Source organism: Pocillopora verrucosa, chromosome 14 (assembly GCF_036669915.1).
Source record: "Pocillopora verrucosa isolate sample1 chromosome 14, ASM3666991v2, whole genome shotgun sequence".
In the NCBI taxonomy this organism is placed as follows: Eukaryota; Metazoa; Cnidaria; class Anthozoa; order Scleractinia; family Pocilloporidae; genus Pocillopora; species Pocillopora verrucosa.
Genome location: NC_089325.1, coordinates 7356350 through 7379678, shown reverse-complemented (window position 1 = coordinate 7379678; position 23329 = coordinate 7356350). Strand labels below are relative to the sequence as shown.

Sequence of the window (23329 nt, the reverse complement as noted above, 5' to 3'; positions counted from 1 at the left end):
GGTGTCTTGTTTTTTGTTTGAACTTGATGTAAGCTTAAATCTTATGCAAACTTTCCAACCAGCTTGGTGAGCGAACAACATAGCGAAGAGAGATCAAGTTCCTGCTTCAGTTGCTACAAGTCAAAGACTCGTTTTCTCTGAGTTTCGAAGGTAAGCATTTGGAGATCATTGGTGCTAAGAATAACCACAACTTGATTGTTTAAATGATGCCTTAGGTCGAAACAATCGTTTTATTGTTGAGGAAACTTATGCCTCGTAGCGTCAGTAATCGGAGCTTAAAAACATTCACCGCATATTCAAGTTGCCCTCTACCAATCCAAAACTTTCAAAACATTTTCGTGAGCTGTTTTGGTTCGGCACGCGTGTGATCAGACACTCAAGCTACTGCAGTAACTCTTCGATACGAGCCAGAAATTACAGTAATAAAACGTGATTTTTAAGTCCTGCGGCGCTTGCTGTCTTTTCATGAAATGATTTTGCAGTCAACTTACTTTTAAAATTTGTTTACAATACAAGAGACTGGAATTTCGCGACTGGTAAAGGTTTTTTCTTCTTTTTTTATGTACGCAATTCGGTCATCGGTTGAAAATGACCTTCGTTCACTGAGCAATATTACAAAACCATTTTGTTTTGAAACGATTGCTTTGCATTATCTTCATAAAACACTATTGACAAATGATCACGAATTGAAGTTTAGAGCTACAGAATAAACAGGTTAAGCATCACCCTTAAAGGAAGGTATTTACGGCTTTGCTTTCCTCTATTCTGTGAATCTTAAACGTTAATAATTCTTAAGCCGCCTAATTGATTACTCAAACGGTCAGCGAGCGTTGTATGACAAACAAAATTCAACTGGCTAATAAATAGTTGAAGCATCATCCATAAACTAGTTCTCTAACAAAGAAATTTTTGCTGCCTTTTCTAGTTGAAGATGCTTATGCCCAAATCGATCTTATCTCATCGAACGCGTCGTAAAGAGTCACAAGAAGATGGTAAGAGTAACATGGGAAGGTAAGAGATTGTCGGCATTACCTTAATGACCGATGCAAAGATATACTAATATGAATTGTTCAATAAACATGCACAATATATACAAAACTGTTTTTTTAGGTATGACCTCCCTTCAAAATAAACAAAAACGTGTCTGCAACACAAAATTAGTATAACATCTTGATGATCGAACTACTTGAAGCTGTTAACAGGGTAATTTGGTGTTATCAACTAAGAAGCTGACGTTTTGAGCGTTAGCCCTTCGTCAGAGCTAACGCTCGAAACGTCAGCTTTCAAACTCTTGACGGTCGCCAATTTGTTATCAACTCAGTTGATTATACTCTCCCACCGACGCAGCACCACAGTTCCTTTAGAAACTTACCCACTCTACTCAGCTGTTAGTTTTGACAGTGAAAGCTTCATAAAATCAATATTGATAAAATTTTAAACTTACGCTTCCGTTATGCTTTTCCGCGGCCTCGCTGTCATACCTCCAGTACGAGAACAAGATCATAATAAAGTATTGTCATTGAATGACCCTTGAGGGCCTCTTCACGCAATTTATCTTATCGTTAACCGTAGACGTTGACTGAGGTGAGTTGAATAACTACAACTCAGGGAAATTGCTCCTTTCATCTCTGTTCAGAAGGCGCAAACTTTACTGCATAAACGGACAATATTTGGAGATCACTGACGAAGGACGAGTGAAGGGAACGAGAAACTACCACAGTCCACATGGTAAGAGATTGCAGGCTCTCTTGTTCTCCTAGTTGCCCTCATTTGCACAACTCTGTTGCGAATGAAGTACTCGGGCCATGAATCCGAGCGGAAAAAATGAGGTTCCGTAACTTTCACAACGAACCTATAAAACGTGTTTTGTTAGATATATATTATATCTGTGGGTTCAAATTTCGATTCAAAGAAACTTTTGAATTTAGCGGGCCGTACAATGAAATACGATCCGTTACATTGACCAATCACCGCCCGCGTACTAAAGGAGAGATCTGATAGTTTTGTTTCTTTCAATTAGTTGTACAAGCAGGTTTTATGATGGGAACAATATATGGTATTTCTTCTTTTTTTTAATCTTTCAGTCGTGCTAGAGCTAGTTCCAGTGGCAAGAGACCTTATACATATTAGAGGAGTCCATACGGGGTTTTATCTCGCAGTGAACAAATGCGGAGAGGTGTACACCACGGTAAGTCATGGCAGGTTCTCTGCTCTTGTCGTTACTTAGATTCTATGGCATCAGTATTAATGAACAATCAGGCTGCGAAATATGCGAGGCGAAGATGAGCTTCATTTATTGATAATTGTGCGATTTTACACTTGCGGACGACGCGCTTTAAATCATGCAGCCACTCAATTCTCGTGTCCATGCTCACCCGTCCACCTGATATGCTTTCACTATTCTCACTATCGGCGAAATAACCTTTCGAAAACTGTAAAATTTCCAAAAAAAGGATCGCTTTTATAACTTGTTAGTTAGACTCGTACATCTCATGCGCTTATTTGAATTATCAGGCCAAGAATTTTTAGGGAAAACTTGTCGAACGCTCTCCAAAAGTATCAGTTTACATTTGTCCTCAGACTTAATCTATTCACCAAAGCTCATTGTTTTTCTCGAACTATGCTCTCGTAATAAATTCTCATTTCTCCGAACTGGTAATATGTCCATGGACAAACTTTGGAGCCTATTTTTCCGCGGCAGCCCATCTAATAATAATTTTTCATTTACTTTTAAGAATATCATAAGGATGAGGACAACGCGTTTTAATTCGTTGCAATTTTCCTCCGTTAGTTTCCAGCAATAGTTGTAGTTAACTGTGTGTACAGTTCCCTTTCATGTTCTCATTGTGAATTAAGTTATTTAACAATTATTCGCAACAATTGTTTTTTAATACGATTGCTCATGTGCTGTCGAATTCTGTTTTAAACATCTGCGAGTAAAGGAAGCAGAGCGCATAGTTTGTTACAATTGTGTTGATTATTCGTATCAAGATTAGCAAGCAGTATAAACAGGTTCATTTCATTAAATCAGCAAAAGTTCACTATCTCTTTTTTCGAAAAGTTTTCCGCCAAACCCAGAAGCATCTTTTGTGCTCTTCGCAACTGAATTTTCTCCTGTCGCGTTTATCAATTCCTCAGAAACATTGACCAAACGCGAGGCACTCATTTGAAATTTAGTCCTCGACCAATCAGATCAGAGCGCGGGCATCTCTTAATTTTACTAAAAGCTGGATACTATGACAATTAATGTCTCTTATCTGTGTTGTTCTTAAAAACGAATTACTTTCCCTTTTTCACTGACATAGATGATGAAAAACGAAGAATGTATCTTCAGAGAAAAACTAACAAGAAACTTCTACGACAGTTACTGTTCCCACAAATACAGCCGTGATAACTTAGTGCTGAGACTCATGAAAATTGGGGCAGCAGTTACCACCACAAGAAGCGAGCGCTTTCGAAAAGAACATGAGGGACAATTCATAACAATGATTACTTTCTAATGTGCATGATCCATGAATCAAACAGATATCAAAGATTGGAAAATAAACTCTGATTGTTTTGTTTTGGAAAAGTGAATCAAGTCAGCCGATGTGGTCGACGACCCGTGGTAACAAATCTAAGTACGGGAAGGAATAGGTGGTCGCTGCTGAAAACTTCATATTTATGCCGATGATTCCCAAACTCAAACGACTCTCGTTAAATTTCATAATTAAATGATGTAAATCTCTCTTAGACCGGTAGACTGTAGAGAAATGACGAAACAATCCCTAGAGGTGAACTGTGTTGCATAGCTGTCAAGGTGTGGCATACTTCTCCCCATGGACGCCTGACATTTTAAGTTCTGGCGGTATCGCTTGTCACTTTGAGCCTAGTAATATATTACCTAGACATTGAGTTCTCTGTTGCTCTGTGGTAGGGCAGTGGAGTGCGAAATCCGAAGGTCTGGGGTAATCTCGTACTCAGATCCTACCTTTTAAATGTAAATGAAATGTACTTACAACCGCTCGACCCTGGAAGGTCTGGGTACGAGATTAGGTCTGGGGTTCAATTCCTTGAGGGCATTCAGATTTTCTCTTTTCTTTTTCAACTACCGAGCCCAAAACTTACCATTTTACTTATTTAAGCGGGAAGATTTATGACGTTATAACTGAACTGTGCGAAACTCTCTGAATCCTCATAACGTATAAAATCTGTTTTATTTCACACATTCGGCTTCCTTTGAAACCAGTTGTTACAGGCTATACGATATCTCAATAAATTAAAGTACATTGAAGTAATACGTAAATTCAAAGCGTACTTATGAAGGCTTGGTATTATATTACTACAAGACAGCAATGTTTTTTCTTTATGCGATGAAATACAATCTCCTTGGAAAAAGAAGTCAAGTTGACCTCAAATGGTTCAATTAAACGATCATTTCTAATTTTCAATAGGCTCGAGCGTAACTAACCAATCCTACACGTTTCTTCACAAACTTACGAAAAAAGGAATGAGGTAAATTCCATTTCCAATCACTTTGCTATGAATTTTTGTCTTTGGCCAAGAACTTTGTTGCTGATAATAATCTCTAGTTTTTTTTTTTTGGTTATTTTATTTTTGATTAAGTCTTAACATATCAATATATTCATGAAGATCAGGCTTACTACATTTATCAAGGACTTTTCAGAAAAGGGTCCCTTGGTCAAACGATGACTTAACACTGTTTGTCACAATGCATTTTCCCACCGAGGCATAAACAGAATTGGCAACTATCGGAATACTGCTCCAATGACTGTTGGCAATAGATAAAAAAGAACGTTTTAGTAAAAAAAAGTAATAATACTAATAATACTAATACCAATAATGATAAGAACAAGATGAAGAAAGTTGTAATTATGCCATCTATGATGTGAAAGACTCATAGAAAAGCCAGCTCATAATTTGCATTTCCTCAGCTTAACTTTTTCTTCCTTGGAACAAAGTCACAGTGAGCAGTGATAGTTGACTCATGGAGCAATTTTTGGTAGGGTGTGAAATGCAATCAGGGAATATGTTAGATTTGTTTAAGATGTTTTCCTACGCTCTGATTGGCTACATACAGCGCACTCTAAAACCAACACTCTCCATTTGCAGTCGAACGATTCTCACATATGAGTGAACCAAAATATTAAAATAGGATGCTTAACATGTCAATTACCCTTGATGTGTTTATGTTATAGAAAACTCTCAAATGAAGAACTGTTAAGCTTCATTGATCGCCAAAACCACAGCCCAAATTGGATCTCTTTAATAGCCGACTCATGGAGTTTGAAATTTTTGGCAAGCACCGTGCGAGTTGTACATGCCAGGCTCTCGACAGGAGTGAACTCCTCTTATTTAACATAACCTCCCTACCTTGTATCTCTTTCCTTTGTGCAAACAACCACAGCGAGCAGTTGCCATACATTTTCCCTGTCCATTCAGTACTCTTCCTTCAGGGCAGAAACAACCCTGAGTACATGATTGGCATTTGAGGCCATCATAATTTGAACAGGTGGCGTCACAGCCACACTTAAAAACTTTTCCAGTACCGCGACACTGATCCTCTGAGGAAATGAAAATGATAAGAAAAGTAGAACAAAGCGTTTATTATGGATTAAAGTTAAGGATCAGATTTCAACGAATTGAGCAGGCGGTTAGGTGAAGCCTATCGCTATTCTTGTCTTATTTAGATCAACTCCTCCAAGAAGGACCCGTTACACCATCTAATGTAAAGCTCGATCGACGTTATTAAGTTTGCCTTGAAATAAGATATACGAGATGTTGTCTTCGGCTTCACAACTTTTGGGAAAGACGATAAGACGCAGATTGGCTCGATGAGTGCACTAAAGTTGAATTTTTGTGATGTGATACTTGAATCTTTAATGAAAACTCACCTTTACAAATTGGACAGCACTGTCCCTTGAGAGTCACAACGTCCCCTGACTTTCCACTGCAGTCAGGCTTCGGGCAGACTGGCGGTGAACATGTGACCTTACCACCCTGTAGAAAGACCACATCATTAAGTTAAATGATGCATTTTCCATTACACTAATGGCCTTTCTTTTCCCGTCCTTTCTCACAGAAGAGAAGTTCCGCTTACCTCACATTTGCAGGTCTGACAACTATCGTTACTTGATTTCCATGTCTCGCCCTCCATGTAAGTCTGATCGTTATCCTTACAGACTTGGCATGTGTATGTGCAAATCACCTGGCCCCACTGGATAAAAGAGAGGTAAAAAATCAACGCAATGAATGACAAAACGATGGTTCAAGCAACTACGAACAGATTTGTAAGCATAACCGTAGTCGACCCGAGGAGAACGCATAGTACTCGTGTCGCGTCTTTCTGGATGCTGTGCTATTTCAGGTTTGGGCGCCATCTTGGATTGTCTAACCACTCGCCTCAATTTTATGCGAGAGTTTTGAGTCCTGCCGGCTAAGTGAAGTCCCGCGGGTTGATTCGCACACAGTGAAGTATAGATGAACACAGAATAACTTTTTGCGCAATTTTGTCCTTCTACTCGCTTTGCCGATGCCATTTTATTCGGTCCACTACCAAGGTTTTAAATTATTAAACCTTATCTTCTGCCTGCCTAAAAAGCATCTCGCAAGTCAACTTTCCCTAATATTTCTGGGAAGTCAGTACAACAAACAAAAATATTATTTTACTCGAGATCGAAAGCATTTTACTAATCCATGATTATCACTAATTTCAGATCTTAATTATTTTTAGTTATTAATTTTCTAACGAGCTCATGGCAGATAAAACAATCAAGTCTCCCATGAGAATTCCAACTGACAAGGAACCATCAAATTTCGCGGTTGTATCAAAGACCTACCGGATAAGCCACAAACAACTCTTTTGTGAGTTTTGCTCTATTCTGAATGCCAACTTAAATATTCCTAAAATCAGTTCTTTTATTCGTGGGTACAAATTCAACATCACAAACCCTGGCTTATTTTAAAGTCCAAAACGTTACTTTATCAAAAGCTGTAGCCACATTTTTTTCGTGACGTAGAATTTAATTTGAAATACGAATTTCCTCATGTAATCTCTCGCGCTCCTACCGGTTTTAGTGCGCATGCTCACCTCGCAGTGACAAATGTTACACTTATCCCTTGTCCAGCGGTTTCCGTCCGCGTATTTCAATCCATCAACTACACAGTCCTTTTTGCCAACGACATCAGTGCACTGACACTGAGAAGAAAAAATTAGAACAGTATTTTCATTAATCAGAATATTATTATATGCAAGCCATGTTACAAGAAACATTTCAAACTCTCTAGATTGGATGTTAGTCCATCGCAAACCAACATGACGTCTTTGGGACATTTCGCCTGCATTTGCTAACAGAAAGTCAACAGCCTTAAGCTGTACCATGTACATATGACGACTGCTAAAATTAGAGTTCGCATTTGAGAGTTAAATTACATTTTAAATCACATCTGATAAGATAATAACTTTCAGAACTTTTTTAACCATTTCACTCCCAAGATCTTATGAATAACTCTCCTTACTGTCTGCCATTGAGTTCTTAGGATGTCAGTTCCGAGAATTTGATATTGGATCAACTGATAATCCCCTAATCGATATTTATTTCTTTATTTTCATCTTTCGTCTGCTTAATTTTGTGCCGATATCGTAGGAAAAATTCTGTCTTGGTCGCTCATGGGAGATGAATGAATCTTCACAAAAATATTTCGTTGAAGTCGTCATTGCACCGAGGTTGAATTTTGACAATCACATACCTTTGCGATCTTGGAGCAGTCGCCAAGGGGTGACCCTCTGACAAATTTGACATCTTGTAGATCCCCCTACAAAAAAAATGTTACGACAACTGAATTTTTAAAACCAGGACACTGGAAAAAAAAATATAAACAACTCAGAGCAATAGAATATAACTTTCTTTTGCACATGGTCATTTTTTTTAGGTGAACCCAAAAATCCTTCTTAGAAAAATATCAAGGCTAAAAACCACCTTTCTTTTCAGACGGGTTCTACATGTTACACCTGGACTATCCTTTGCCCACTTTTTTGTAGCTTAAATGGACGTCAGTGGAAACACGAGTTAAAAAGAATTTGAATCTTGCAAGGTCTGCTTGCAGAACAGCTTACCCTAAATCGTGAGGTTATTTCACCAGTGTTTTCTAAGTACACCTCGAAAACCTGTCCGAGACGCAGCTGTGCATCTTTAGGGTATGGCTGAGGGGTGTATCTAAAGGAAAACACGTTGATCATGCTGTCATCCACGTACACTCTCATCAGGGATTCGGATTCCTGGATTCGAACCGCTATCTTGTGCCATGTTGTGTAGTCCAAGGATCTGCTACTCGAAGCTTCAAATCTTTTGGGGGATCCTCCCTTCGTCTGCACTGTAACAACTATTTCAAGTCCTGATCCTCGTGCATTCCCTCTGAGCCACGGTGAAAAAATAATTAAATAAATGAACACGTGATAAAATAAAAAAAAGAAAGAAAAATGGCATTAGGAAAAGTGTTTACATGACTTATCTTTAGCTTGCGAGATGGGTGGGTGGACAATGGACCACGCGGGGAAAGGGACTTACACGCGCGTCAGAGAAGAGAAGCGCGCGCACTTACCGGTGGATATCACTGCTGCTCGAGTTCAGTGAAAATTATTGTCTTTTGGGTCAATTGACACTTCAAACCCCAAGAGTAACTGGCATCTAATTTCTTCTCACAGTATCATTTATAAATCAAACGCTACGGTAGTGAGAATGTAGGATATGATCGCCCGCTAACTCTTTGTAAGTACCATGGAAAATGCAAAGTGAACCGCGAAAAAAATGGACAAACGTATTTCAGGGTGTAAAGGGTTAAACGAATTTAAAAAATCATACTATGGGAAATGGAAAATTGTTTTTAACGGCTCTGGCTGCTATTTTGAACTCATGGAGATACTGAAGAGTGCTATACTCATGCATATATTAACTCATTCTCGCTGCCAGGTAGAGGCAAAATCCAACTTGCCGGCTGGTATTTTGAAAGCCATAGAGTCGCGAAATGAGCGGCGAAACCGCGACAATAGTGTGGAGTAGAAATCTAATTTCCGTTGCTCATTTCGGCGTCTCCACAACCTTCTTTTTCAGCGAGTGTCAAAAAACAGAAAAAAAGAAAAAACCGCCAGCTTTGGACGCCACGCAAGATCAAAGGTTTTTTTTCCTTAGGGACTCAAAATAAAGTTCGCTGCGTGATAATAGTCGACAGTCAGCAATTTCGTGGCTGTCTTCTTTAAGAAGGCATAACGACTCTATTTTACTGCTGAAGAGCTACATAAACAAAAATAAGCTCTGGCCCAGAGAGGACCATCAGTTCAAAAACTAATATTGACTTTTCTATTAGCGTGAAAATGAGTGATACATTTCGCAACGGAAGTGTTAATTCGCCCGCATATAATAAACAGGAAAAGAGCTTTACTAAAGATAAACGCAATACTCACGAGATCTGTAATAAGAAGTATAATTGATTGCCGTCCTTTGAATTGATGGAAACGATAGGGTTTTTGTAGATCTCCTTGGCCCCGAGCTTAGCGTAAGCAGAGACAATAAAATCACTGCTGTTGTGGATGAGTTTGTCAACCTCTTCAAATGCGTTTTGACTTGCAATCATGTGATCAGTTTTTTGTGTGAAGTGATATGCCGGACTCTTGTTGTTTTGTCCGGCTGTTGACGAAACTCCTGGGAAAACCTTACTGCCAAGACCCACTGCATCGAAAACATTAATTTCTTTGGGAAGATCTGTTAAGAGATATAAAGCATATGAGATTATGAAAGCTGTTCAGAGTAAGAACGTATTACATTTCAGCTTATGTCTGTGTAGGATTATCTTCCTCTGAGCGAGGTTCACGTAATCTTGTTAGCAAACGTATCAAGCGATAGAACAAACGGTCATAGATTTGGGTGAAAGAAAACAATTTATCGGTAAATAACGATGAACAAGGTATTAGACCGACAAACATAATCTGTAAATAAAACGCTCGATACAGTCACGACAACTGAACTTAGGTTTACTAAAGATAAACGAATACCCTAAATCTGCTTCGAAGAATTCCGATTGTTGTTGGTGGAATTCAATAACAAGAATTTCAAGCTATAAAAGCACAACAACACCAGTGAGACTTTAAACTGGGGCTTCTGAGTTTTCAAAAACTTCCATCGTCCCAGTCGGCATCAACGCTGACTGAAGCGGACGGAACTTGCGCAACGTAGCTAAGGGGTGCCGACAGATTAGAGAGATGTAAAACTCATTTAGTGATATTACAGGGTAATGAAAATTTCTCAGCATGTATTTCAGTAACTCAAGATATGATCATGATATGTTGCTCATTCTTTTGTTTATACTGTTTGTTGAAATTATGTGAGATAACCTCTCATGACTCGGCCGGTGAAGCTGCGCAGTGTTGTCATATGAGAAGCTTTCTACTCTCTTCGCCGCTTGCAGCAGTGACACCACAACGGAACGAACGTAAAGAAAAGGCAGAAGATGGTACTCTGTATATCAGCCTTCGGTAATTGTCTTGAATATAACGACAACATGTAATAATTCGGTGACCCGACCGGGAACATGTGTTTATCTTGTCTTCAAAGGTATGAAAATGAAATAGATAAAATAACCAAACACTCATAGACTTACTACTATTTGATGATATTCTCTGTGTGAGGAAAAACAAAAAGATTCCTGTAAAAACCACGTCACGAAGTCCTGCCATCGCGTGTTTTGGTTTAAGTAATTCTTTTAACTGAATAAACTGCTCCAAGTTTAGTTTGCGTCTTGCTGACCCTCCTTATCTGTCTGGCGAGTCAATAACTGGTTGAATTTATTTCAGGAGTAATCTGAGAAATAATCAGGGAGGGGCGCTATCCGTCATCATTGTGACGCAAATCGGTTAAATCAGATAAGTACAGGAAACCTTCAATCAAATACGTAACTATCAATTTTGGAAGCACTTCCACAATTCGAGCGCGGATGACGACTGATCAACCACTAATAAGTTAAGTAAATAAGGAAAATGAGCGAACGGGAAGGATATTTATGCTTGCAGTCTGTCCTGTGGAACGTGTTTTCAGGCCTATGTTACCGATACTTTCAGAACAGGAAATAGCGAGCGTTTTAGAACAGACTAGTGTTCCCTGGAGACACTCGAAACAGCTATTATTCTGTACTCGCTCTATCTCAGTTGGGATTTATTAGATGATGATGTCTATTACGTGATAAACAATGGGTTAGTAGGTAGGTAAACAAGCCGCCCTCCGTCCTCTCTGCAGTTTGTTCCTCTTTTCCGAGAAACGTGACGATTTTGAAACCGGAAGTGGAGGACACAATAGGTCACGATTCAATGATTTTTCCCTTATTTGGTCAGCTCCGTCAATCGATGCAACATGCTGAGATTGTGATAAAACATGGGAAAATTTTCGTTCAACTACTTGATGGCAATCGTCACAGTTTCGTTGAAGTAGAGAGATATCAAAAGTGATAACTGAGTATTTTTTGAAATTATGAGCGAAAACTTGACCTTTCATCTAAAATTATTGAGGGCTTCCAGTTACAATACAACGCGACTATATCAGCTACTGAATACCACAACAGACATTCCTCGGGAGGGGTGTGAAAAGGGGATGAGTCAAGTGGAGTGATAACTGTCCTTCCGTTTTAATCAATATTGACAATTTCGAGTGGAGAATCAGATCGAAACAATCCACAGTCGGAGAGGCTTGTAAAAAATTTCAATAAACGGTACACTGCGATCGTCGATTGTCTTTTATTTTGCAATGGAAAATTTCCTAATCAATTCAAACGGAAAGACAGTTATTGCTCAAAATAAATATTAAAGGTCGCCATACTCGCATAGTTATGAGTGTAGCGACCATCAAAATGTTCTCAAAATGTAATCATAATATTCTCAGACTTCGATGAACAAACAGTTTGACTCTCGTCACGTAAAACGGTAATGTAAGTGATACATGTGCTCCTAAAAAAAAGTTCTGATTAGCTTTCAAAGTGAAATCAGCTTTTTCTTGGGGGACCATGCAACCTTTGAAAAGGAAATAGGAGGTGCTCCCACAAGGGAAAAGGTAACATAAAATGTCAAAAAAATGCATGAATTCGCTAATCATAGATGACGATGAGCTCGAGATTTTTACCGCGTGATAGTTGATGAGGGCGAAGCCCAGTGGCCAACATCAACTATCACGCTAAAGAAATAGAGGACGAATAATCTAATTGTTTTCATATCAATCAGGAACCCATTACCAATGGGCTCCTGTATCAATCTATTTGTCGTTTAAACTCAACAAAAAGACAGGCTCATGTTTTGTTGTTGTTGTTTTTTTTTTTTCCACAATCGCATGAAGTCAGGAAAGAGAATACAACAAGTTTATAATCCTAAATTGTTAGGCTTCTCACTTTATTGATTGTCTATCACTGAAGCTACATAGCGAGTAGCGTCGCCAGTCAGGTTGCAGCATCTGAGAAAAGAACATCAGTTGATTTCTAATTCATTGCATAATAGCGCTCTTTGCGGGCGCTGATTCGCTGGCTCGGAGGAGATTACCACAGCATATTTATTACTATTAGTACAAATACCAAAGTACTAAGCGACTAGAGAGCTGCAAAATGGATTCCCATTTCGCTACGGCTCACTTAAGAGGAAATCACTTCAAAAAACGAGTCGGCCGTGAAAAAAAAATTATATGGATAGCGGCAAAGTCCAGTAGGATGGCTTTACACTGTTATTGCATTAAAAGAAAGGTTTCGTAGGCTGTTGAACTCTAGAAAAGGAAAAGCACCTAAAACATGTGATGTTTTGCAGCATTGTAGTCTCAGTTGGAAAAAAATGGAAGAACCAATACCTGGGCAGGTAAACAATGCATCCTAAAGAAATCCAAGCTTCCAGTCGCCTAAAGGACTTTTAGAAAGTAAACACAAAATGATTTTGAACGAAGTGGAGGGTATTTGAGAGAGTGGTTGTTATAAAGAATTGACTGTATTCAGGGCTCCGATACATACATGCATACATGCATACATACACCCATGCATACATACAATACATACATACATACATACATATATATATATTTTTTTCATTCTGCTTGCTTTGTCCGAGAAGTGCACCATTCAATCGTTTACATATTCTAATTTAACAATTTCAAGAGAGTATCAATGTTCAACAAGTAATGCTTTCTTTCTAAGATTGATGTTTGCTTTCAACAATATACATTTATATTCAACCTTACACCTGGTTAATTTTTGAAAACAAAAATAATTACTTTCAACTTCAATCTTCATCATCTAATGCAGATGTATATATATATTTTTTTGATTCTGCAGATGTATACATATTTTTTTCATTCTACAGATGTATGTATATTTTTTCCATTCTGCTTTAATTCTGAGAAGCTGTTGTCTCCAAAATCTTGTTGCAATGGTTGCATTTAGCTGAAGTCGCGCCATGATCTGAAAAAAGTATCCGAAGACTCGAAAATTAGCTTATTATATACATACATACAAATACATACATACTTTATTAACGTGGCTGACACTTAGCTATATAAAGCTAGTTTACAGGTCAGTCACGCTTATTTAAAATTATTACTTATTGGCGTGAATTTTGCTGTACAGGTCCTGCTCAATTTGATTTTTTGCTTTTGATCTCTATCACGTGACAGCCTATTCCAGCTTTGAACGAGCCAACGATCACGCGATAGAAATCTTACGCTCACTATTTTTTAAATTTGTGATGAGCATCGCACAGAAAAGCAAAATTTTGAAACAACTTTGTTTCATGTAGAAAATTCTAGACCGGTAGGCAGCCTGAATAATCCACGTGGCCAATGTTCTTAAGTGGAAAGTGAGAAGAGCTTGGCGTGACCTTCAAAGTTTCATCTTGGTAAGCAGTGGAAAGTGTTACAAACCGTAGTCAACACACCTATATCACGTGACCCTTAGTTATGCCGTGATGCACTCCAATTTACTCTCTCCATGGCGGGGCGGAAGTATTGGATTTAAATTTTTCACTAATTATGGACATCAAGCCCTTGAGAGTTGAAAAATATCATCCATTACTACAAGGGTGTTTGATTTCGGTGTATTTTAGAACTTACAATTTGAAGGATACTATAAACCCACAGTAAACCCAGGAACCAGCACACTTTCACACCGCTAAGGTCAGTTTACTCGTCCAAACTACCAAATTGGTTGCTACCTTACTTCTTAAAGATCTCAGTTTTAATGATGAAAGGAATAGAGGATATAAGAGATTGTGATAAGCTTGACAACAATTTAATCAGAGCTCTGCTTTGACCTGCTTTAGTTAAATGTCAGGAGTAATTTCACCTGTAGGTGTAAATCCTGTTTAACTCGCGATCGATAATCATTTCAGTCGACAAAGTTACCCAGCATTTAAAATTTTTGGTGGAGTTATTTAGAGGAAAAGAAGACCACCGAAAGCTGGCAAGGAGACTATAATTCCGAAACTCAATGCATCTAAATAAAAAATATCCATATGCAAATTTATAGTCTAAAGTTTTTGTATAAACATTCTGCGGGTGCATTAAATGAGCTTCTAGGCTCAAAAAAGCACCTGCAGAATGTTTATACAAAAACTTTAGACTATAAATTTGCATATGGATATTTGTTATTTAGATGCATTGAGTTTCGGAATTTGATTTTTTCTTTGTCTCAATCATTATGGAGTGTAATTAGAGAATTCAAAAACGCTTCTTCCTTACAATGTTATTTGCTTCGTTCCATGTCAAAACTGACAACCTTTATTCATTACGAAATCATTATAATTTAAACAAAGTGCGGTGCTCGTGCTTATGCTAATTGTATAGTTGTGCGTGCTCTGCGAGTGTGAAGGTGATAATTACATGGTGGAACAACAAGATCGAAGGAGTTTACGGTCGCGTTACGTAGATCAATCATACCTCGGTGATACTAGCGAAAATGAGCTGCCTCCTTACAGTCTGTTCAAAAGCATTACAATCATTATTTAAACTATCATCGATTATCTGGTGTTTCAGTGGCTGCCCCAGATAATTGTTTTGGGATAGCAACTCGATTAGAACAGTCCCTAATGTTAGCCAGACTCGACTGAATACGAGCACTTTTGTGTCTTGTTTTTCTATTATGAAATAAGTACCTGTCCGTTCATTACTTCCTTAATCTGTCTGCCTTGTTATAGAAGTCAGATGAGTGCACCATTCTATCATTTATATATTCTGAATTAACAATTTCAAGATAGTATCAATGTCAATGCTTTCTTTTGAAGGTTAATGTTTGCTTTCAATAATATACATTTATATTTAACCTTACAGCTAATTCATTTTTGAAAAAAAAATATTTACATTCAACTCCAATCTTCATCATCTAATGCAGCAAAAATATATGTTCAAATTTAAACTTATTCAGTTTGATTTATAACAAAGTTCGGATATAACGTGCGCTGCCATTGGTTGAAAGAGCGTCTTCTATCAGAGTACAAATCAAGGAGCGGGACTATAAGTTGTCACGCCATCTGCCAAATTGTACAATGTCCGACCATTTCCCGGACTTCTCTTTAGCTTATTTTCGTTAATTGAAAGTCAAATTTTTGAACAGTCGGGCCGGCAAGTAGCAACAGAAGAACCAAACAAAGGTCTGAAAACATGTTAATTGCCGTAATTGACGAAATTATAACGTGAGCAAAGACTAATATCACCAAAGAGAAAACTTAATGGACTTTCTGAGTTTTGAAGGTCTTTAAGCTAAGGTTATCTTTTCATTACATGCACACAGCAAACACTCGTCTAGTATATGTAGTTTCGTGTCCAAAAACAAAACAGAAAAAAAAAAAACAGAAATGATGAAAAAAAGGAAAAAAAAAAACCAAACTGGCCTAACTGTTAAGAATTTATACAAATCACGGTGTAAGAGAAACTGTGATCCTAGCTCATCATGGCAATCTTTGGTCATCGTACTGATGGAAAGGATAGCTCTGCCATACTTTCTGATTTGCTGAGTGGAAGGGCACAACAGACGGGTTTTAGGGACGCTTCCACCCGAGCAGTCTTTATAGTCCTGTGAATTCGGCTGTCGATCATTCATGAAACACACCTCTTGAGCAGTTTGTTTTCCAAGTATCACGTTAAAAAACTTGCGTGTTTTCACGAGCCACAACTTGGTCGAATTTCACTGAACATTGCAGACTCTGTATTTAGACTTACAAACTACGAGCCAAAAAGTTGAATTCGAGTTGCCGAATTATTTGCGCTTGTAAACCACTGCAGATTGTGAATGATTTGACATTTTTGACAGCTTTAGTCTTATTCAACCAATCAGGAGTATTTGCACTTCTGAATAACCTATTTTAGCGAGTTTTATGAGAGTATGAAACATGCTATATTTATAGTATATGTATGAAAGTGTCTCTTTTTGACGAGAAAAAAAAAAGATACATATAATTTATGTATATTTCCAACCTGCGACGTTTTTGAAAACGGGTGTATATATATGTTAAAGCACTATAAACTCTCGCAGCTAATTTAATGGTTATCAATTTGTTTAAGGTTTTCCCACATTTGTCAACTTGCTTGTTATATTCATTTCCGATTTTAGGACCAGTATTTATGACATGGCGGAAGAAGCCTTAGGATCAACAGGTCCTAAAGCAAATTTTCATCGCCTGACGCGATTACTGATGCGTGGAGGTGTGAATCTTTTCCGGGAGACATTTGACTCCATTCACTCACCAGCTGATCTCCCTTTGAGACTCGCTGATCCTGCCATACAGGTACAGCTGAGAGGTGCAAGACTTACCCAGCCAGAGAGGGCTTTTCTGTACCCATCCCCAGGGATGTATGGAAAGTCCAACGATTTTGACATTACATTAATCTTCAAGTTACTCAGGACAATATGCAACCTGACCCCTCCCCCTGGACCGAGAGGATGGGATGATTTACCGAACGGCTCCGACCACACTTTGGTGGCAGATTTAGTGCGAATAAAATACTATCGAAATGAGATTCATGGTCACCGTCACAGCATGGAAATATCTGACACTGAGTTTCTTCGTCTCTGGAAGGAAATTAGTGAAGCTCTGTTACGAATTGCGGCAAATATTAGTCCTGCAAAGAGAGATGAATGGAAGAAGTGCATTGACGATCTTCTTGGTAAACCTTTGACGCCAGATGAAGAAATATGTATTAAAGAGCTAGAGACCTGGTATATGCAAGATCTGGAAAATAAAAATGAAGTGGTACAGCTGAAAGAGAAAGTGGAATTTCTAACAACTCTAGTTTTGGGTCAGTAAAAGAGTAAATTTAAGTCCCCATCAGACAAAAATAAGGAAACCTTTTCCTCAGTTCCCTTAAATGTTAATCTAATGTTGCCATTTTTCACGGGGATCCTTATTTAATTACTTTTATCTCGCACGTTTGCTTTAAAAATAAATTTACAAACACCAATAATGCTCTTTTTTTTAGTTCAAACGCGGGTTCATATTTTGCTGTTTTCCTATCAGATATACAGACAAGCCTACTTGAACGTAATCAAGCCGCTGGATCCGAACCATTTTTACCAGAGCCGGGACAAGCAGTGGGAGCTGATGACCCTGTACCAAATAATCCATTTGTACCTAAGCCGGAACAAGCAGCGGGAGCTGATAACCCTGAACCAAATAATCCACCAGACATAGATGCTTGGACCGTAATTTTATCATTTAAAGAATCAGTTGATTTATTCTTCCAATACTTAAGGGTTACACTTAATCTTCTAGTGCGTAAAGATGAGGTAGGGAGCTGGCATATAACAGTTGCATGCAGTTCATTGCAAGTCCATGAAGGATTGTGGGAAGATTATCGCAGTGGTCATCTTAATTCAGTCGCCCAGGAAATGCTAATAACACAACAGGTTTTGGAGAAACTTGGTCTTACTGAGCTGAAGCTGAGGACCTTTATTTCTGAGGATCAGTACGAGAGAGGGAAAAAAACTGTTAGAGGCGAGCTCAGGTGATTACTGCGAGTTTACTATCATTGAAGTCTAAGCATTTTTACAGTTTTTTATTGATTTATCACAATAAGGCACACTTCACCGAAAAGGAAATATGGACAGCGAATTGCAAATAATTAAGCTCAGTTAAGTATTTTTCACTATCTAGAGCCAGCCAAGGGTCTTGATGGTCTTTGATCAGATGCAGCAATTAGCGAGTGTAGTGAAGTTTGGGTGAAATAAGAAAATAAAGGGAGGTGAAGAATTAGACCCGAAATTGAATCCAACCAAAAAAAAATGGTTTTGACTACTTTTCCATTTGATTTGTTTTTCTGTTTCTGTAATTTTAATTATTAAAAGGAGCGGTGGACGAGAGCGAAATTCAAAGCGCCGTTCAAGCTACAATCACAAAGGCTATTTCTGAAGGATCTATCGAGCCAGGTAACACTGATAACGATATTTAACATGATCCCTTGTATCCAGCCGCCTCAAAGATAGGTAAATTTTTACGAGGCAGTTAGTTGGTGGATTTGTATAGCACCGATGCTCAGGCCTCAAGAGAGAGCAGCTGGAACCTGTTCAGATACTCTCCGCATTATGTTATAATTCATGTATAGTCTTAAAGATATCGGTGTTAATTTACGGTGATCAGATTAATCCTTATGAAGTGTTAATCACTGTTCATAGTATAATCCTATGTTGAACTTTTACCCAAAAGTTTTTTAATTTTTTTGCTCTTTACTTTTCCTATGTGAAACAAACAGATCTCTTGGCGAGGATATCAACGTTAGAGCGCGAAAACGTTGAATTGAAGGAAAAAGTGAAAGCTATTGAAGAAAATTTTCAAAGTGAGAGAGGTAAAGGAAACTTTAGGAAGAATAATTGAGCATTTTAATGACTGCGATTATTTTGCTCATGTTACTTTTTAGATCAAACCTTTCGAAAGCTTATATTCTCAGAGAATAATTTATTACATTTATAACTATTGGTCAAGGCGGACGGGTTCTATGGCCATATAACCGTTAAGATTCCGTGGGAATTTTAAAATGCATTTATCCAGTTGGCAAATTGCCATAAGAGGCATCCTTTTCTCTTTGCATATGGCTCTCTCATAACATCAGGCAGGACAACGTCTCGCTATTTATCATCTCGCCAATGGAAACAATCACAAAGGCTGCAAATCTTAAGAAACGCATTTTTTATTGTCTGAGCATCCAATGAAACTTCCGTGTTTCCCGCCATTTTTTAAAGGAAGAAACGTGATGCCCTCGCATCATCTACAATAGACATAGCCTGCAAAAGTGAGAGCCAGGTTATGGTTCTCTGAGGAGAATTCCAACCCCACAGAAATTGTTGTCGAACAACTTTCTTTCCTAAAAACAAATGGAGATTTGATAAGACTGATCCCCACTGTTCTGTTGCTCTGTCATATCTTTGTTGATTTGGTGAAAATTTCGACTGTTTTGAAGGGTGACCGCTTAATATGATGCCGCCTGATACAGGCTCGACTGTATTTAATTTCAAATTCCCTATTTCCCATACGACAAACCAGAGAACATTTATATGTAATGTTCGATACTAAATATCGACTCCACTAACAAAGGTTTTTTTCTAAGCTTCTTTAGAGAGGATTTCAAAAATTGAACAGGAAAACATTGAGTTAAGGAGATTGGTAGAGGCTAATCAAGAGTCCAGACGTCTCAAAGGTAATGTTAGTTGAAGGTCTCTCGAGAAGTTCTGACATTTCAGTGTATACGGTGAAATTCCTTATTTAATTTTCCATACCCACTAACGTGATAGGAATGATGAAAATGCGCCTTAAAGACTTCGTACACCAGCGAATGGAGAATATCCTAGATGTTTAATGATGGGCAGTGAGTAAAGATTATTGTTTCTGGTTCGGAATTCGTACCGTGTACTATGCCTAGTACACAGTGCCTTTTCCTTCTCAATCTGCATTATGATTGTTCCAAAATTTTTGAGGCGTAGTTCGCAGAATTAATTGGACGCACAAATATGCTTTTTCGAGGGAAAAAGGCTAAAATCCACCGATAATTCAGACGGATCCTTTGTGTTTGTATTCAGGCTGACATTTCAAGCGATAGCCCCTCGCAAGAAGTAAACGGTTCACTTCGAGAAGAAAAAAAGTTTTAATTGTTCCTGTTTCCAGGAAACACCATTAAGCAATGCTGACGTTAGATTTAATTAGTACCCAATTGTCATCACCGCATTCAATGCACGATCGAAAACCCATAAAAACTTATAAGCTGAATGTGACCTATACACTTCTTGTTAGTTTTTAAAATAAAATGATAATTAAAAAAAACAATAGAAAGCGCATTAACAATATTGTTACAACACCTTGCTTCAGAAATGAAATAACCTTTTTCTTGTTTTATGATTAGGCGTGCACCATTCACATAAATGTGAGTACGTAAGACATCATTTCGCGCTAGACAAATGTACGCAATGCGGACCTACTTTTAATCGACGGTCTTAGAGTAATATACGCTAAACCTTTGCCATTTTAGAGAAAGATTATGACGAAAGAATGCTGAGCCTCCAAATGAGGAGCCTTGTTACAGAGGACAGTTTCGGCCAGGTTCTGTTTGAGTTAAGGGAGGAGTATGGAATATCACCTCGGTTACGGCGACGTTGGTCTTTAGGTCGAAGACCAACCTTAACTCTTGGTGCATTTGGTACGTAGTTCAATTCTTCATCCATCTTTGCATATTTGAGATCCCTTAAGGTAGCGCACTCACAAATCTTTGGGCCAGGATTACAGCTTTCGCGTTCAGTAGTGAACAAAGAAAGACTTTTTTTACCTAAACTGGATAAACTTCCGAATTTTTCCAAGAAACCCTTAAAATAAGGCTACCATTGAAATCAAGAGGTTTTTAATCTCTTGACTGAAATTCATTAAAATGAAGTGACACAAACTACTACATTTTTGATAGCTGCTATGTAACAATACAAAGAATGGAAAACAACAGTTTTTTCATTTACTTCTCATAAAAATGGACATTTTTGACATTATAATTTCCTCGAAATGGACTCAAGTCACCAGTTTAGTATAATTGCTTATTTCGTCTCTCTATAAGTACTTGAAGCGAACTAGGTCTTTGCTGTAGTTATGAACCTCATTTCCCTTGGGTTATGAGAGATGGCACTCAGTAGAACACTGAAAAGTTGATTTCGTGTGATTCTCTGCCATCAATTATCACTGAAGCAAGAGCACTGAAGTTACTAGTAGTTTTTCCTTTTTTAGAATACTTAACAGGATGGCGCTTTCTTTCAGGAGATGGTCTTTGTCAGATCATCATTAACAGGACAACCCAGGAAAAACTTGTCGGCGAAATGGATGAAATTGCTCGTGTTTTCAAAGAGCTCGATTATCATGTTGACAAAGCAACATGTACACCAAGTGATGGCATCGAAAAGGTGGTAGAGTCCATAGCTGCGAGGGATTACCAATATAGAAAAATTTTTGTTTGCTTTATACTGTCAAACCTTACTGAGAATATGGAAATGGAAAGTGTTAAAGGGGGTGCATTTAACGTTAAAGATCTCATGGGTATGTTTAGCCCTCTGCATTGTCCACAGCTGTCAGGGAGACCGAAGGTTTTTATATTTTTGGTTCACCAAAAAGCTGGAATCAAAGAATCAGAATCAAAATATTCTGTTTCCAAGACATTAACCGCACATTTGCCTTTCCCTGGGTTATGCTTGTTTGTTCCTTACAGTCAAGGATATCTTTCTACCCTACTTACTAAAATTAGATTAAATGGTTTAGACCTTGATCTGTTGACCATTTTGGAAGAGGCAAAGAAATCGTTTTACAAAGAAACTAATATCACTATACCTGATCCGGTTCATAACTTTAACGAAAGAGTGTTTCTTGCGTAAGCAATATAAAAAGGTTAAGAAATTATTGCTTTCAGTTAGGATTAATTAAGTTGATTTAAGTTTGCATTTCAGTGTAACTGTAATGAATGAAGTAGTCTAGGGAAAATTTTTATTGAAGTGTTCTTCAACTGAGCAGCATAGCCAGTTTAGCGGCGAGTTTCGAAAAGCCTCAGATTGTTTTTTTCGTCAGCTCTTCGAGATTTACTGAGGCGCTCAATTTTTCTCTTTTTTTCAACGAACCTTCGGCGATTCGTCGAAAATTTGAACGGTAAATCAGAGATATTTGTTCGAAATATTACACTTACACATTTATATATTACACAAAATACAACAATAGACTAGTTGACACCCAAGCTGGTCAGCGTTCTTTTCGCACAAATCACACCGGTTGAGAATTTGTAAGGTGTTTCACTCGCCTGCATTGAATATGTTTTGCGAAGTTTTTTTGAGAAACTAGTTACTTTGATGTAAGGTAGTACTTATACCCTCATGAAAAGCTTAGTTTTCAGCTTTTAGAAACGAGGTGACCTGTGACAGAATTTTCCTGAATTAACTGTAAAACTTATACAGAGAATTTTCAGTTTCTTCGCATTTTTATGAATCCCAGTTAGTCACGGTGTCGGGAAAGAAATAGGTGACGCTTAACTTGATTATTTTGTGATTAAATATTAATTAGAAATTGACATTTGTAGCGCAAATAAGTTAGATTTCGTGACATTAGATTTCACAATAATGTAGACAAAGTCCGAGTATATTTACGACATGAAATGATGTAACTGCAAGCATTTTCTTAGGCTAAATAAGGTGAAAGAACGTGCGATTTTGTAATAATCACTTAATTTAGATACATTACAATGGGAACTTTTACTGTACATGTCATTAATGTAAAAATACTGCCTCACGCAAGGATAGTAGAAAAAACCTCTGTATACCTAGAATGTGTTAGTTGATCGTTGGTCGTTGATCGTTGATAGTTGTGTTACGACCGTTGAATACGTGAGAATTGTATATTAAATCGTTTTACATCGAAAGATACAGTGCTCTTGATTTGTTTGAACCAGCGAGCGGGGCTATAAGAATTCCACAACACACGGTTCAGCTACATACAATCTATAACGGTAAGATACAAGAGTATGTCTAGATTCTGAGTCAATAAAAATAATGATAATGACAATAGCAGTAACAAGAACAACAACAACAAAAATAAAAGAGTTTGTCGTCATGGATCCTGAGAAGTAATTTATTTTCATAATTAGTTCTTGTTTGAATGTGTTGACTGTATGTAATCTTAAACATCAAGAATTTTTAAGGGGGTAGCTACGATACTTTGCATTGGAAAAGGGATTTTTTAAACCATTGTTGCTTTAAAAAATTGGCTGGCACCAGAGAGAAAAGCGTATTAATTTTGCAAATTGTGTAAATCCCTTGTCCAGTACTA

At 37.8% G+C, this 23329-nt stretch overlaps 3 protein-coding genes across 3 annotated transcripts; 2 read left to right on the top strand and 1 right to left on the bottom strand.

The window, feature by feature from the left end:
• Positions 1-33: 33 nt before the first annotated feature.
• On the top strand, positions 34-4273 carry LOC131776564 (fibroblast growth factor 9). Its single transcript, XM_059092769.2, has 5 exons — positions 34-150; positions 926-1011; positions 1637-1728; positions 2085-2188; positions 3306-4273. Exons 2-5 carry the CDS (start codon positions 932-934, stop codon positions 3498-3500), a joined length of 471 nt encoding a protein of 156 aa, XP_058948752.1. The 5' UTR covers positions 34-150; positions 926-931; the 3' UTR covers positions 3501-4273.
• On the bottom strand, positions 4178-10828 carry LOC131776561 (protein kinase C-binding protein NELL1-like). The gene is made up of 9 exons (XM_059092766.2): positions 10654-10828; positions 9461-9758; positions 8117-8414; positions 7750-7815; positions 7091-7198; positions 6101-6217; positions 5895-6000; positions 5374-5564; positions 4178-4771 (listed from the first exon to the last, which is right to left on the bottom strand). The coding sequence occupies exons 1-9, from the start codon at positions 10727-10729 to the stop codon at positions 4694-4696; spliced, it is 1338 nt and encodes a 445-aa protein (XP_058948749.1). The 5' UTR covers positions 10730-10828; the 3' UTR covers positions 4178-4693.
• Positions 10829-10976: 148 nt separating this feature from the next.
• Positions 10977-23064, top strand: LOC136278012 (uncharacterized). Its single transcript, XM_066161133.1, has 8 exons — positions 10977-11250; positions 16615-17300; positions 17519-18005; positions 18346-18426; positions 18750-18842; positions 19602-19691; positions 20517-20684; positions 21284-23064. Exons 2-4 carry the CDS (start codon positions 16631-16633, stop codon positions 18407-18409), a joined length of 1221 nt encoding a protein of 406 aa, XP_066017230.1. The 5' UTR covers positions 10977-11250; positions 16615-16630; the 3' UTR covers positions 18410-18426; positions 18750-18842; positions 19602-19691; positions 20517-20684; positions 21284-23064.
• The last annotated feature ends 265 nt before the right edge of the window (positions 23065-23329 follow it).

What these genes read in the sequence shown, in the direction of transcription:
- LOC136278012 (XM_066161133.1), top strand. Translation starts at nt 16,631, where the DNA reads ATGGCGGAAGAAGCCTTAGGATCAACAGGTCCTAAAGCAAATTTTCAT. An exon ending in TCTAACAACTCTAGTTTTGG is followed by an intron (nt 17,301 to 17,518) that starts GTCAGTAAAAGA and finishes TTTTCCTATCAG; the next exon opens with ATATACAGACAAGCCTACTT. An exon ending in ACTGTTAGAGGCGAGCTCAG is followed by an intron (nt 18,006 to 18,345) that starts GTGATTACTGCG and finishes AATTATTAAAAG; the next exon opens with GAGCGGTGGACGAGAGCGAA.
- LOC131776564 (XM_059092769.2), top strand. Translation starts at nt 932, where the DNA reads ATGCTTATGCCCAAATCGATCTTATCTCATCGAACGCGTCGTAAAGAG. An exon ending in AAACTACCACAGTCCACATG is followed by an intron (nt 1,729 to 2,084) that starts GTAAGAGATTGC and finishes TTAATCTTTCAG; the next exon opens with TCGTGCTAGAGCTAGTTCCA. An exon ending in GCGGAGAGGTGTACACCACG is followed by an intron (nt 2,189 to 3,305) that starts GTAAGTCATGGC and finishes TCACTGACATAG; the next exon opens with ATGATGAAAAACGAAGAATG.
- LOC131776561 (XM_059092766.2), bottom strand. Translation starts at nt 10,729, where the DNA reads ATGGCAGGACTTCGTGACGTGGTTTTTACAGGAATCTTTTTGTTTTTC. An exon ending in TACTTCTTATTACAGATCTC is followed by an intron (nt 8,415 to 9,460) that starts GTGAGTATTGCG and finishes ACCGTGGCTCAG; the next exon opens with AGGGAATGCACGAGGATCAG. An exon ending in GTAACATTTGTCACTGCGAG is followed by an intron (nt 6,218 to 7,090) that starts GTGAGCATGCGC and finishes TCTTTTATCCAG; the next exon opens with TGGGGCCAGGTGATTTGCAC.